We start from the raw sequence: 14,296 nt of genomic DNA, 5'->3' as shown, positions 1-14,296 counted from the left end.
TTTAACTGTAACAAAGGTTCTCAACAATCGGTCCGACCCACGTCATTTGTCGGTAAAATGAAGGTCGCAACAGTGTTTGCGGTAAAACAGGTTAAATTTGAGAGCGTTGGATAAACGTTTTAGATAATAGTTGTAATTGCCATCCATAAATCAACCGTTTTGATCTTGTGTGATCTGTATTGATTCAAATAGAGTGTGGTTAAACATTAGAATTGGTTATACATAAACTCACAAAAAGACTGGACGAAAGTGGTAAATAGGGTTTTAATTTACAGCAAGCTTATACAAACTTCGCAAAAGGAAAATTCCTGTTGATTGCAAGCAGATCAGCACCAGAATAAAACACAATACTACATATCATATACGAATACAAATGATTGGAATAAAACCTAATGCTTCTTATCATATACGAATACATTTGAACGGAATAAAACCTAATGCTACAATAGCATATACGGATACAAATGAATGGAATAAAACCTAATGGTACAATAGCATATACGAATACAAATGAATGGAATAAAACCTAATGCTACAATAACATATACGAATACAAATGAATGGAATAAAATCTAATGCTACAATAGCATATACGGATACAAATGAATGGAATAAAACCTAATGCTACAATAACATATACGAATACAAATGAGTGGAATAAAATCTAACGCTACAATAGCATATATGGATACAAATGAATGGAATGAAACATAAAACTACATACCATATACGAATACAAATGAATGGAATAAACCTTATGCTACATATTATATAAAAAGACAAAATAAAGGATTAAAACGAAATACATATACAAATGAATGAAATAAAATATAATGCTACAATAGCATATACATAAACATATACATATACAAATAAATGGAATATACATAATGCAACACTATCATAAACATACAAATAAATAGAAAAAAACAACATAATGCTATAATATTAATAATAGTAATAATTCAAAACCACAGTCTACATTATGATCCACACAGGGGCGCCCTCATTACATATATAAAGTTAAACATAGTGTCAGTAACAATCACTTTTGACAACGCATGTCACACATTGTTGTTTTGGCACGTTGCATTCTCCGAGTACCGAGGCTGAAACCCCGATTTTTTGGTATGTAGAAACAAGCTTTCAAAGAACATTCGGTAATCCCAATGGTTCAATATGGTGCACATTATTTGGTTAGCATACTCTCAAATTTGTTAAAAATATGTTGTACGCTAGATTCCGGTAATTCGGTGCGCAATTGGGGGGAAGGGTGTGTTTGTGGGCGTGTGTATTTGTTTGTGATGGGGATAAACTCTCAGTTCTAATTTAAAGAATACCAGCTCTACCAATAAACAGCAATTGATGATACTGTTAACAACATGCAACTCAAAGTAACACACAAGAGCTCGTCATGAACGTTCATTTTTTCCTAGATGGTTCTTTAATATTGCTTGTCAGGTTTGATATATATCCAGTCCCTAACGCTCAAATTCCTGCATTCCATCTCACGGTCAGACATTGGCGTATGTATTGCTTGTATTGGCGTGGTCCAGAGCAACATCGTGGCAGAACTGGAACTGTCCCTGAAACCGAAAAAGTCAGTCTGTAGAACATAAATCATGTTTGAAATATTCTCTATTGACACTGAATATAATATTTATTCTTGCTCTTACTTTGCACAGAATGCGAATACAATTCCAAGAGGTATCCAATGTCAAAAGGAAAACTTGTTTTAAATTCTCGTAAGAGTTATATTAATGATATTGTTTGCTTGTTAAACCATTTGAAAAATGACCGTTCGTTGATAAAGAGTACTGATCTTAATACCAAGGAGATAATGGCCCTTTAAAGGTTTGCGGCATACCGTTTGATGGAAATGGCTATTTCTGCTTTTTATGAAAATACCACAGGTGCTAATACTTATCTCATTCTTTAAGTGTTTAATAATTATACGATTGCCAAACTTTCAGAATGTGTTGCATATAGCCTAAATGAAATTGAACTATAGGAGTTTGTTTAATGACATAGTTTACATACGAAAGTTGGTATGAGTTGTTGCCTTCGTGTCCGTAGGTGTCGTATCACGAGAGGGACAGACACGGCTCCTGTACTGGTCAGTATGTCCAGTATGGTCAACAACACCGCCACAAGGCCGCTCCGCTCGTATCCCGTACTGTCAGGAATAATAACATCACAAATTTTAGCGCTCGATCTTTGAATATGTTCACTTCATTGTAATATTATAATTTAAACATGATTACTGAAGAACATGTCTTCGAAATATATAAATGAAAATAAAACAAATTTAACATTCACAAAAATCGCCTTATTGGCTTATTATCTCCATTCACTTCTTTCGGAACTCCTCGCCCATTTTTATCGAAAGCAACCTCGGATATATATGGACGGTTTACAATGTCAGAAATCTGTACACTTTAACTACGCTGCAAGTATATCGCATAGTTTTTTTCAATTTAGCAGTTAAACTTAATGACTTAACTCTTGGGAATCTTGATTATGTTTTCAATAATGCGCTTCACTGGCAATCAATTTAAACTTAGATATACAAATACAAACTTAAATACTACATTTAATTTATAACATAATTCAAAAATTTACGAACTACTTCTACTGATGTACCGGCATACTAGTACATCCGCTGTCGTTTTCGTAAAAAAATGACCGAAGAGTTCCGAATGCCATTCACTTAACGAAAGGGTATACGCACAGACAGGTTATTAGGACAGGACTGTTTAGATTCGCATTTCGACGTGTCTCCACCTCCTGTAGTAGCTGCACAAATGACTTCTGATCCGATGGAACCACCTGTTGCCTCGTCCATTTCTTGTACACCAGCTGGCAGAATTCTTTCTTACCCTTAAATTCATACCCAGACAATTATGGTTTTATACTATGTTGCTTACACGTGCTCAACAACTAAGACTTGTATGGCATAAACATTGTGATAAGAAACATGTATATACAATTTGAACATTTATTCCAATCTTTTTTGAAAAATAATAATTGTGCTTAAACCGACACTGATTCTCGCAATTTCGGGGCCAAATGGTGAAGCCAAAAGGTGACAATTAGCTACTTTGTCGCCTTCTTGCATGTTCGTCTTGTCGGGACTGTATGGAGAAAAGGCGAATTATTTTCGACTGATCAATATGCAGGTATACAATTGATGCGTTTTCGGCCTGCCAACGCAAAATAATAGAATATCCTCGGGTTTACAAAATGCACTGTCCCCGCAACGAAGTGAATAATATAATATCATGTCGTCAAATTTTCTTTATCGGGGTTTAGGCGCCGGAACCCGTAACGCAAGATGAAGACACACACCAGCAGATGCCTGACGCACAAATGTAAACGCTTTATGTAAACTCATTGTTTTTTATGTGGGCCAATGGCAATCGAGTATTTTTCAAATTTTCTGTTCATTAATTTTAGGTGGATTGACTTTGACGTATGCACCATAAATAGTTTCATGGAGTATATTTCAGAATGTCTTTCTTTTCCACCAAGCCTTTCTTGTAAAAAGTGTCAGTAGTAAAAGGTAGCATGTACTTGGTGATTGCATTATAGTATGTAAATGACAATCGAGAATGTTCCAAATTTATGTTCATTAATTTTATGTAGGTCGATTATGACGAATGCAACAAAAATACCAAATAAGTTAACAGTCCAATTTTGACTGTAAACATGCAATAGAGCTGGCTACCTCAAAGCCCGTTCAATCATTTGTAGATCGCCAGAATATACCAATAGTAATACCTTTCATATGCGTAATGAATGACAACGTCGAAACCAAATAGATATCAAAGACACCTACACTTATATCCACTCATTAGCCTATTATCATTTATTTTGTTAAATCAACTGTTACCCCAGTTTTGTTTGTAAGAGAGTATTTTCTGTGTATGATGCTGTCCGATGTTTTCTCCTTCTCAAGACGAACTGTGAAAGGTCCGATTGTGCTTGAGCCGCTGATTGGAAGTCTACCCACCTTTAACATACATTCAAATCACAATTTAAATAAAGACTATTTAAGGGGTGGAGATACTATTTAATCGTATGTAAATATATTCTTGAAGAGTAGCGCAAAATACAAAATACAACAAAGGCTGGCAATGGGAGATGTCACATTGTTATCATTTTAACTGAGGGCCTAAGCCGTATTCTGTTTCCCGATCATATGGAAAAAACAGTTGCAATCGTTCCGTACTACACTATCGTATTGACTTGAATTAATCACACTCGTGTATTTAAAAGAAAGAGGGTAGCACATTTGCTATTCAGGGAACCGACCCCAACCTGTTCTCTTCCTTCGTCCGGGAAGGAGACCACGATGCGGATGTCGTGGTCGTGTATTAGGCGACAAAAGTCCACTAGCGTGTCCTCTAGTGGTGTCTGGCTCACCACGAAGGCGTAGCGGTCACTCAGCGTCTGCAACACACTAGATACTTGACTGTGTGGTCAATTATGGCTATACTGCATGAGTCGAAAAGCAAATACCTAGTGTTCGATCTTTGGATGTCACAAGCACCATATTAGATGTACCGACATTGAGCTTGGTATAAAAATCTTAGCCTTTCCTTAAATATTTTTTATATAACTTAAAAAATCTAAATCAAATATACTTAATTAACATTTGTAACATTTTCCGGAATTTTCCGGATTTGTATCATTTACCGGAATGTAAACAGCATTGATGTAGTCGTTGCGACCGCTTACTGGCGTGCGAAGGAAAGGTCGGTACATATTTTCTGAAATTAAAGGAACACTTTCTGGACAAACAGAACGGCTGTAACTAGAAAACTATTCCACACGCACACGCGCGCACACACGCACGCACATACGCAAGCGTGATAAAACTGTCCTTAGTAAATGAACACATAATAAAAAAATACTTCAGCAATTTACATACGGGCAAGTACGGACTGCGATCTGTTTTTGCCGACGTTCTCCGGCAGCTTTGCGAAACGAAAAGCGTCAATCTCTTGACCATCCGAGTCCAGGCGAACTTTGGACAACACCATCGTCTGGTATGCCTTCTCATTCTGAAATACGGAGTATTGCCACAGGACAAAGGTATAAGCTACACAGGCTTAACAATTGTTTTGGAACCAGAGTACTAATTTTGAACAGCGCAACATGCGTTGTTGTAAAATGCTGAAGCTTGTGAAAGCTGCACTCGTATAAAAACACAATTTCATGTTGGTCTTTTGTTTCTTTCCATTTTACATTCACCTGTTGTTTCTGTTTGTTGGTCTTGGTCATTATGCTCTTTGTATTACCAACAATGTTAAAGAAGATAAGCTTTCATTAAACCGTGTTCATGAATGTCTGCATATACGTACCTCATACTCTAGAAGAATGTTTGTCTTGTTGAGGACGGGGTCAACCTGGAGAAGGCGTTGGTGTTCTTTGGGAAACTCGTCCACCGGAACTGGCCAAGAAGACAGCACCAGAGCCTCGTACATAACCTCGTGTAGGAATTTGTACTGACTCTGGAAAAAGAAAAACCTTCAATTATACAATGATAATTTGTGTCGTACCTTTACACATGTTTATTTTATTTGTGGGAAAAATAAATTGAGGAGATACACAAAATACCGTCAAAGTGTTTTATGTATTCAGTAAATTGTAAGTCTAAATTTATTTGAAACATAATTTATTTACAAATTATTTTTTTAATGTAGCTCATTTTCAATAAAAAGGATAATATATTAAAGTTTTCTGTTGTTCTAGAAACAAAGCAAGATAGTAGGTTCGACATACGAGCGTTTGGACCATATTAACGCGCTGGTCCCTGAGAGTGTTCACACACTGGACTACGTCAATGACGCCAGTCTGGTTGCCCTGGCTGTGCAGAATATCCATCGCAATAAACGTCCCCGTTCGTCCAACACCAGCGCTGAAGGGTACAAACAAACGCTTATCTACAGAAGACTACATGGTCGCTATTTGCAGTGATGTGTTCTTAGTATACGAAAGGTCAAAACCCTGAACTATTGAAGCTGAGATGACCGAATCCAGGGTAAAAGATAAAATAGATAATGTTATTAGAGGAAAAATGGTTGAAATATTTCTAAAACACAATAAGTATTCTGCACTGGTCAATGCAAAATAAGGTCACGAGTTGCAACATATTTCATGATGGTTAAATTCATGGGGGTAAATCCATAAATTCACCCACCTGCAATGCACAAGCCATGGCCCGGCACGTCGGGGATCGTACGCGCGGACAGTGTACCAGAACATAAGCAGGCTGGCGGGGCTGTCCGGCACATCCTTGTCCGGCCACGCCGTGTAGTGGAACTGACGGACACTTCGTGCAACGTCCCGGTTTGTCTGTCACAATGATCACAATCACAATCTCAATTTAAAGTCTAAATGTCATCGGCTTGTATGATCAAATCCCAAAATCAAAAGGTATCTTTCAATTATCTTTGAAAGCATTTCATTTAGATGGCAAAAAAGAAAAGCAATATTTCTTTCGGAAAACAATTATATTCGAAAGGACAATAAACCCGACATAAAGAAGTATATATGTGCTCGATGTACAAGTTACATTTTATTTTGAGTATAAACGATTGGTTGAAAAACGTACGGATACATATACTTGTGTGCTACGTTTTATGCACTACGTCATCCAGCTATTGTACATTGCCCATGGTCAGAATGGCTTGTGGGATATCACATGGAAAGTAATTTACGCGAGTATCAGCTTGCATGTAGGTACAAGCTTAAAGTATAATTTCGCAAAACGCTTTTACACTCAGTTGCATTTTAAAATGCCCGTGTAGCAACAAATACAAGTTACAGTGTGTTTCGAAATCTCTCGACAGTTTCCGACCGGATTCCGTATTTATAAATATATTAAAAGAGCTATCACAGTCACTTGGCAAATGCCCCTGACTGATAGCGTTTATAAGAGCACAAGATATAATTTTGAAACCCAAGGCAGCACATTAATCAATTGGCATTAAATGAGTGTGGAGTCATTTATGTTCATGACCAACCTCTTCACCAATTGTGAGGACCGTACTCCATGCGTTATATTTATACTGATCGGAAAAGGCTTATGTTTTCAAGGTCAATGTGGCCCTGAAATTTGACCCGCATTTTTAAAATCAGTAGGGTCTCCTGCTAGTCATTATCAACATCCCTGCTCGGTTTCAGTTCCTCAGGACCAAGCATAAATACTCTAGTTATCATTCGGGCAAGCGTTTGTGCTTAAGGCTACCACGACCGTGACCGACTGACCAAACAATCAATAGGGGTCATCTTAAGGTCATGGCCAACGTCCATAATAAGCTCGAGAACCTTAGGCCCTAACACTCTCTAGTAATTAATTCGACACATCTGGTCTTCCTACGGACGGTTTGACCGATATGTACAAAGCAATATACCCACCGATTCTTCGAAGACAGGTATAAAGTCATATCTAAAATAAAATCAATATCAACCCACCCACCTTCTTGAACACTTTTAGATCCCTGACGACGAAGTCGCTTTTCTCCTGCTCTGCAGTAAGCACCACCACAAACATACCGATCTCCTTCTCCACATTTACCTCCCCCCAATACTGCAGGCATTTGATCTGAAAAGGTTATATCACGTATATTGTTACCGTAAGCAATCTTTATGGATGAAATAAATTGAATGTACGCAATTGATTTACCAATATGCTTCTTCATCGTTTCTTCTCTACGATTTGATTCATTGCAGCAGTCAAAGACTCTTACCATAGCAAAATTATACCGTGTGGGCATACCATTCTTTAGAAGCTTTATTACAAGACACACAATATACTCCAATACGAGATGTGTCGATATGCATCCTTGTCCTGCTAAAACTCCGGGGCATGATTCCGCGACAAAAATATATTCTTAAAGCACAGAGAATGTTTGACACATTACTGGCTAAAACTAAGACACTTTCAGAAAGTAGTGTGTTGATTAATGCTTTGCTATAGCTAAGCGCGAGTTGACACAATTAGAATGGTTTCTAAATTTCTACATGCTTGTTGACACTTACTTTTCCCAGCTCGACGAGGTTTGTCACCATGACGACCGTGATGACGTCCTTTTCCCAGATCATCCGAATAAAGTCTTCGATCATAGCGTCCATTGGACCTGTACGGATAGAGTGTTGAAATTCTTCGAATTATTATTAATCAGGGAAATCGAAACAGGAAAATGAATTGATATTAGTCATATACAATCATCTAATCTCACATATATGTTTTTTTTATTTCCGACTATCGTCAAAGAAACAACGGAGGCATGTATAATTATTTTACGATTCATTCAGTTTTCTTTTTACATTCAGATATGTTTTCAAACCGATTTATGGAAAAGTACAATTATTTGAACATAAAAAATGTGGCCGGTAATATACTTAACTTATTTATAAAATGAATAGAATAGTAATGATATCTGTTTACAAATACCTTGTGAAGCAATGAACTCTGGCCTTCCGGAATATCCCTTTAAAAAAGTTCATTCCAATGTTACAAGTAAAAGATATTTTGCAGAGCCATATTAGAAAATAAATATATTCATCTGAATGGAACAAGTGCGGATATAGTCCGTACTGTACCTGAATGAAACAAGTATCGATATAGTCAGTATTGTACACTTATGAAACAAGTATCGAATTAGTCTGTACTGTATCGGAATGAGGCAAGTATCGACGCAGTCCGTGATGTATCGGGATGAGGAAAGTATCGATGCAGTCAGTATTGCATCGGAATGAATCAAGTATCGATGAATTTCGTGCTGTATCGGAATGAGGCATGTATCGACGCAGTCCGTGTTGGATCGGAATGAGGCAAGTATCGATGCAGTCAGTACTTTATCGGAATGACGCCAGTATCGATGCAGTCAGTACTTTATCGGAATGAGGCAAGTATCGATGCAGACAGTACTTTATCGGGATGAGGCAAGTATCGATGCAATCAGTATTGTATCGGAATGAGGCAAGTATCGATGCAGTCCGTGCTGTATCGGAATGAGGCAAGGATCGATGCAGTCAGTACTTTTTCGGAATTAGGCAAGTATCGATGCAATCAGATTTGTATCGCAATGAGGCAAGTATCGATGCAGTCCGAGCTGTTTCGGGATGAGGCAAGTATCGAAGCAGTCAGTATTGTATCGGAATGAGGCAAGTATCAATGCAGTCAGTATTGTATCGGAATGAGGCAAGTATCGATGCAGTCAGTATTGTATCGGAATGAGGCAAGTATCGATGCAGTCAGTATTGTATCGGAATGAGGCAAGTATCGATGCAGTCTGTATTGTATCGGAATGAGGCAAGTATCGATGCAGTCCGTGATGTATCGGAATGTGGCAAGTATCGATGCAGTCAGTATTGTATCGGAATGACGCACGTATCGATGCAGTCAGTATTGTAATGGAAAGAGGCAAGTATCAATGCAGTCAGTACTTTATCGGGATGAGGCAAGTATCGATGCAGTCAGTATTGTCTCGGGATGAGGCAACTATCGATGCAGTCAGTATTGTCTCGGGATGAGGCACGTATCGATGCAGTCAGTATTGTATCGGAATGAATCAAGTATCGACAAATTTCGTGCTGTATCGGAATGAGGCAAGTATCGACGCAGTCGGTGTTGTATCGCAAGAGGCAAGTATCGACGCAGTCAGTATTGTATCGGAATGAGTCAAGTATTGTATCGGGATGAGGCAAGTATCGATGCGGTATCGGCGCAGTCAATACTGTATCGGAATGGCACAAGTATCGATGCAGTCAGTCTTTTATCGGCATGAGGCAAGAATCGATGCAGACAGTACTTTATCGGGATGAGGCAAGTATCGATGCAATCAGTATTGTATCGGAATGAGGCAAGTATCGATGCAGTCCGTGCTGTATCGGAATGAGGCAAGTATCGATGCAGTCAGTGTTGTATCGCAATGAGGCAAGTATCGATGCAGTCCGAGCTGTTTCGGGATGAGGCAAGTATCGAAGCAGTCTGTATTGTATCGGAATGAGGCAAGTATCGATGCAGTCAGTATTGTATCGGAATGAGGCAAGTATCGATGCAGTCAGTATTGTATCGGAATGAGGCAAGTATCGATGCAGTCTGTATTGTATCGGAATGAGGCAAGTGTCGATGCAGTCCGTGATGTATCGGAATGTGGCAAGTATCGATGCAGTCAGTATTGTATCGGAATGACGCACGTATCGATGCAGTCAGTATTGTAATGGAATGAGGCAAGTATCAATGCAGTCAGTACTTTATCGGGATGAGGCAACTATCGATGCAGTCAGTATTGTCTCGGGATGAGGCACGTATCGATGCAGTCAGTATTGTATCGGAATGAATCAAGTATCGACAAATTTCGTGCTGTATCGGAATGAGGCAAGTATCGACGCAGTCGGTGTTGTATCGCAAGAGGCAAGTATCGACGCAGTCCGTGTTGTATCGGAATGAGGCAAGTATCGATGCAGTCAGTACTGTATCGGAATGAGAATGAGGCAAGTATCAACGCAGTCAGTATTGTATCGGAATGAGGCAAGAAACGATGCAGTCCGTGCTGTATCGGGATGAGCCAAAGACTGATGCAGTCAGTATTGTATCGGAATGAAAATGAGGCAAGTATCGATGCAGTCAGTATTGTATCGGGATGAGTCAAGTATTGTATCTGGATGAGGCAAGTATCGAAGCGGTATCGGTGCAGTCAGTATTGTATCGGAATGAGGCAAGTATCGATGCAGTCAGTAAAGTATCGGAATGAGGCAAGTTTCGATGCAATCAGTATTGTATCTGAATGAGGCAAGTATCGATGCAGTCAGTACTTTATCGGGATGAGTCAAGTATCGATGCAGTCAGTATTGTATCGAGATGAAGCAAGTATCGATGCAGTCAGTACTTTAACGGGATGAGTCAAGTATCGGTGCAGTCAGTATTGTATAAGAATGAGGCAAGTATCGATGCAGTCTGTATTGTATCGGGATGAGGCAAGTATCGGTGCAGTCAGTATTGTATAGGAATGAGGCAAGTATCGATGCAGTCAGTATTGTATCGGAATGAGGCAAGTATCGGTGCAGTCAGTATTGTATAGGAATGAGGCAAGTATCGATGCAGTCTGTATTGTATCGGAATGAGGCAAGTATCGATGCAGTCTGTATTGTATCGGGATGAGGCAAGTATCGATGCAGTCAGTATTGTATCGGGATGAGGCAAGTATCGATGCAGTCTGTATTGTATCGGGATGAGGCAAGTATCGATGCAGTCAGTATTGTATATTAATGAGGCAAGAATCGATGCAGTCTGTATTGTATCGGGATGAGGCAAGTATCGATGCAGTCTGTATTGTATCGGGATGAGGCAAGTATCGATGTAGTCTGTATTGTATCGGGATGAGGCAAGTATCGATGCAGTCAGTATTGTATCAGAATGAGGCAAGAATCGATGCAGTCGGTATTGTATCGGAATGAGGCAAGTATCGATGCAGTCTGTATTGTATCGAAATGAGGCAAGTATCGATGCAGTCAGTATTGTATCGGAATGAGGCAAGTATCGATGCAGTCTGTATTGTATCGGGATGAGGCAAGTATCGATGCAGTCTGTATTGTATCGGAATGAGGCAAGTATCGATGCAGTCAGTATTGTATCGGGATGAGGCAAGTATCGATGCAGTTAGTATTGTATCGGATGAGGCAAGTATCGGTACAGTCAGTATTGTATCGGAATGAGGCAAGTATCGATGCAGTCAGTACTTTATCGGAATGAGGCAAGTATCGGTGCAGTCAGTATTGTATCGGAATGAGGCAAGTATCGATGCAGTTAATTTTGTATCGGGATGAGGCAAGTATCGGTACAATCAGTACTGTATCAAAATGAGACATGTATTGATACAGTCTGTATTGTACCGGAATGAGGCATGTATCGATTTTGTTCATATTGTACCTCCATGGAACACAAACATCGATACAGTCTGTACTGTATGTGAATAATGTCTACACTGTACCTGAATATAACAAGCGTTGATATAGTCCGTTCCCCCTTGCTGTTTCTTCAGATGTACCCTTGAGTGATCGTCTGAAATTTCGCAATTGGAAGAATGTTTTTATTGTTTACCATGCTGTACCTAATAAAGGACGAAACGTTTGACCACAGAAATCAACTTTATAAAAGAAATGTTTTGGGTTTCACAATTGAAAATAACTCACATGCATACAGGTTCTTGTATCTACTCTTGCCAGCATTTGCCGGGTCTCTCGCAGCGGTCGCTGGGTGAATCATGCCGGTTGGAATTGCCTTCAAATGTAACATATTTGCTTCCAAATAAAAGTCAAGTTTTAAGAAAAAACTCAATTTAATAGGAAGGAGTTACCATCAAAATGCCAATGACTTTAATGGCTTCCTCTTACTAATTAGTTTTGCTCTGCTGTATTAACTTTATGGTTTATTACAAATGAACGGGCTCTCCTTACATGCGGTACTTTTTACAATACATATTGAGTTTTTGTTAAAAAATTCAACATATTTTTTAACGACAGTGAAGCTTAAATCTAGATAACGTAGGAAAGATCACCGCGTATTCATTTTTGAAATAGGTTTGGTCAGCAGACTTGGTGATTATATAGCTTAGAAGGTGAGACAAGGTCACGGGTTTCCGGGGCCCCTCTTCATCCATCATGTTTCCGTACGTGGGTTCCTGTACAACGCTAGGATCTTCCGTAGGTGCCACGGGAAGGCTCTTATCTTAGGTGAGATATGGTCAAAATTTAGCTGACAGGCTTTTACATAATAAAAACATAGCATGTTATATTTATTTGTAATAATATGCTTTCAGTTATTTTAATACATTCACCAAATACCTTGCAAACAAAACATTACCCTGTTTCTTCATTGACTCTTCAACACCATCAGTTGACTTTTTAGGGGCCTTACTTGTTCCAAGATGTTGTATTTCTGCAGACTTCTGTATTCTGTTAAGTATGTTCTGCTTTAAAACTGAACTTAAAACATAAATTTCATTCATTTAACACTATATTATATGGAATCGACAGTTACCAATACCTCGTAGATTTAAATCTAAAAGCAATACATCTTTTAAAAAAGTTGCAACTTACATATTTGCTGGAAGATTCTTCTGGCTTTTAGCAGCTTTCCGCCTTCTCATAACCAGCACAACGACTACCGCAGCAATGATCGTGAGGACCAATATCCCACCACCTACACCTAAGGCCACTGTATAAGGCTCCGAGGACGCTGACAAAATATTATTTTATAATTCATAAAAACAAACAAACACCTCATAATACAATTGAATGTTAAACTTGAACATGATATAATGAAGCAGAAAAGCAAACGAAAGCAAATCAACGTTTCCAGTCGCTTGAAATAGTTATGCATACGTTACAGAGAAGCGTGGATTAAACGTTGTAATTATAGCTGCTACACATTTTTAGAATTATGAATATATAAACGAAGTCTAAATGAGTTTCTTAATGCAATGCCTTCGCTTTGTCTATATATAACAAAAAAGTATATTACTAACAATAATATAAGTCAAACCTCAACACACCCAGTCTGATATATCATTTGCTATACATTTTATGTCATAAGATATTTAATAATAAGTAAAATACATTACTACCTTTCAGTTTCAGTGTGCATCCATCTCCAGAAAACCCCGTCTTGCAGCCTAGTGGACACGTCCCATTCCCTGGGTGACACCCTTCGTCTCCGGCGCACATTCCACACCGCTCCTGGCAGTCAACACCGTGACTACCAACCTCGCATTCTGTATAAACGAGTAATAAACATGTATCAATGTACTTATTTGAAATCGCATATCTTTTGAGACAGTTTTACTTTTTTGTTTTGTTTGTGCGCTATAGCATTTGCTATTAGCCTTAATTGAAAGCGTTGTTAATTCGTACGTATTGTTTGGGTTTTTATCATTTGCTTTTAACCTTAGACACTGAATCTTTGTTACTAAACGTATTGTTTGTTTTCAATTTCATTTGCTGTTAGTCTAATACACGGAATGCTTTGTTACAGAGCGTATTGTTTTTGTTCTATAGTATGTGCTGTAACCCGTATGCACAAAATGCATTGTTACCGAACACATTGTTTATGTTCTACATCACTTTCTGTTGGCCTTAAACACATACAGCTTTGTTACAGAACGTATTTTCTGTGTTCTAAATCATTTGTTTTATAACTGAATTCTTCGTTACATAGGACAACTGTCATGAATTAATTTATTGAAAAATACGCAAACGCCTGCGTATCCGTTTCAATTTATAA

General features: G+C 38.5%; 1 protein-coding gene across 1 annotated transcript in view; it reads right to left on the bottom strand.

Moving 5' to 3' along the window:
* Window positions 1-245: 245 nt before the first annotated feature.
* Window positions 246-14,296, bottom strand: part of LOC128229315 (uncharacterized) — a 27,056-nt gene continuing 13,005 nt past the window's right edge. Inside the window, exons 16-34 of the mRNA XM_052941169.1 lie at window positions 13,641-13,787; window positions 13,114-13,252; window positions 12,878-12,969; window positions 12,573-12,742; window positions 12,208-12,295; window positions 12,006-12,076; window positions 8,465-8,501; window positions 8,050-8,147; window positions 7,487-7,612; window positions 6,206-6,360; window positions 5,788-5,923; window positions 5,367-5,516; window positions 4,934-5,066; window positions 4,699-4,772; window positions 4,321-4,452; window positions 3,893-4,012; window positions 2,732-2,880; window positions 2,041-2,176; window positions 246-1,586 (exon numbers count right to left, since the gene is read on the bottom strand). Coding sequence (XP_052797129.1) covers window positions 1,515-1,586; window positions 2,041-2,176; window positions 2,732-2,880; window positions 3,893-4,012; window positions 4,321-4,452; window positions 4,699-4,772; window positions 4,934-5,066; window positions 5,367-5,516; window positions 5,788-5,923; window positions 6,206-6,360; window positions 7,487-7,612; window positions 8,050-8,147; window positions 8,465-8,501; window positions 12,006-12,076; window positions 12,208-12,295; window positions 12,573-12,742; window positions 12,878-12,969; window positions 13,114-13,252; window positions 13,641-13,787 — 2,225 coding nt within the window. The 3' untranslated portion in view covers window positions 246-1,514. The remainder of the gene's footprint in view (window positions 1,587-2,040; window positions 2,177-2,731; window positions 2,881-3,892; window positions 4,013-4,320; window positions 4,453-4,698; window positions 4,773-4,933; window positions 5,067-5,366; window positions 5,517-5,787; window positions 5,924-6,205; window positions 6,361-7,486; window positions 7,613-8,049; window positions 8,148-8,464; window positions 8,502-12,005; window positions 12,077-12,207; window positions 12,296-12,572; window positions 12,743-12,877; window positions 12,970-13,113; window positions 13,253-13,640; window positions 13,788-14,296) is intronic.

Source organism: Mya arenaria, chromosome 3, assembly GCF_026914265.1.
Source record: "Mya arenaria isolate MELC-2E11 chromosome 3, ASM2691426v1".
Taxonomy (NCBI): Eukaryota; Metazoa; Mollusca; class Bivalvia; order Myida; family Myidae; genus Mya; species Mya arenaria.
The sequence above is the reverse complement of the archived record's forward strand: the minus strand, read 5'-3'. Positions and strand labels throughout refer to the sequence as shown.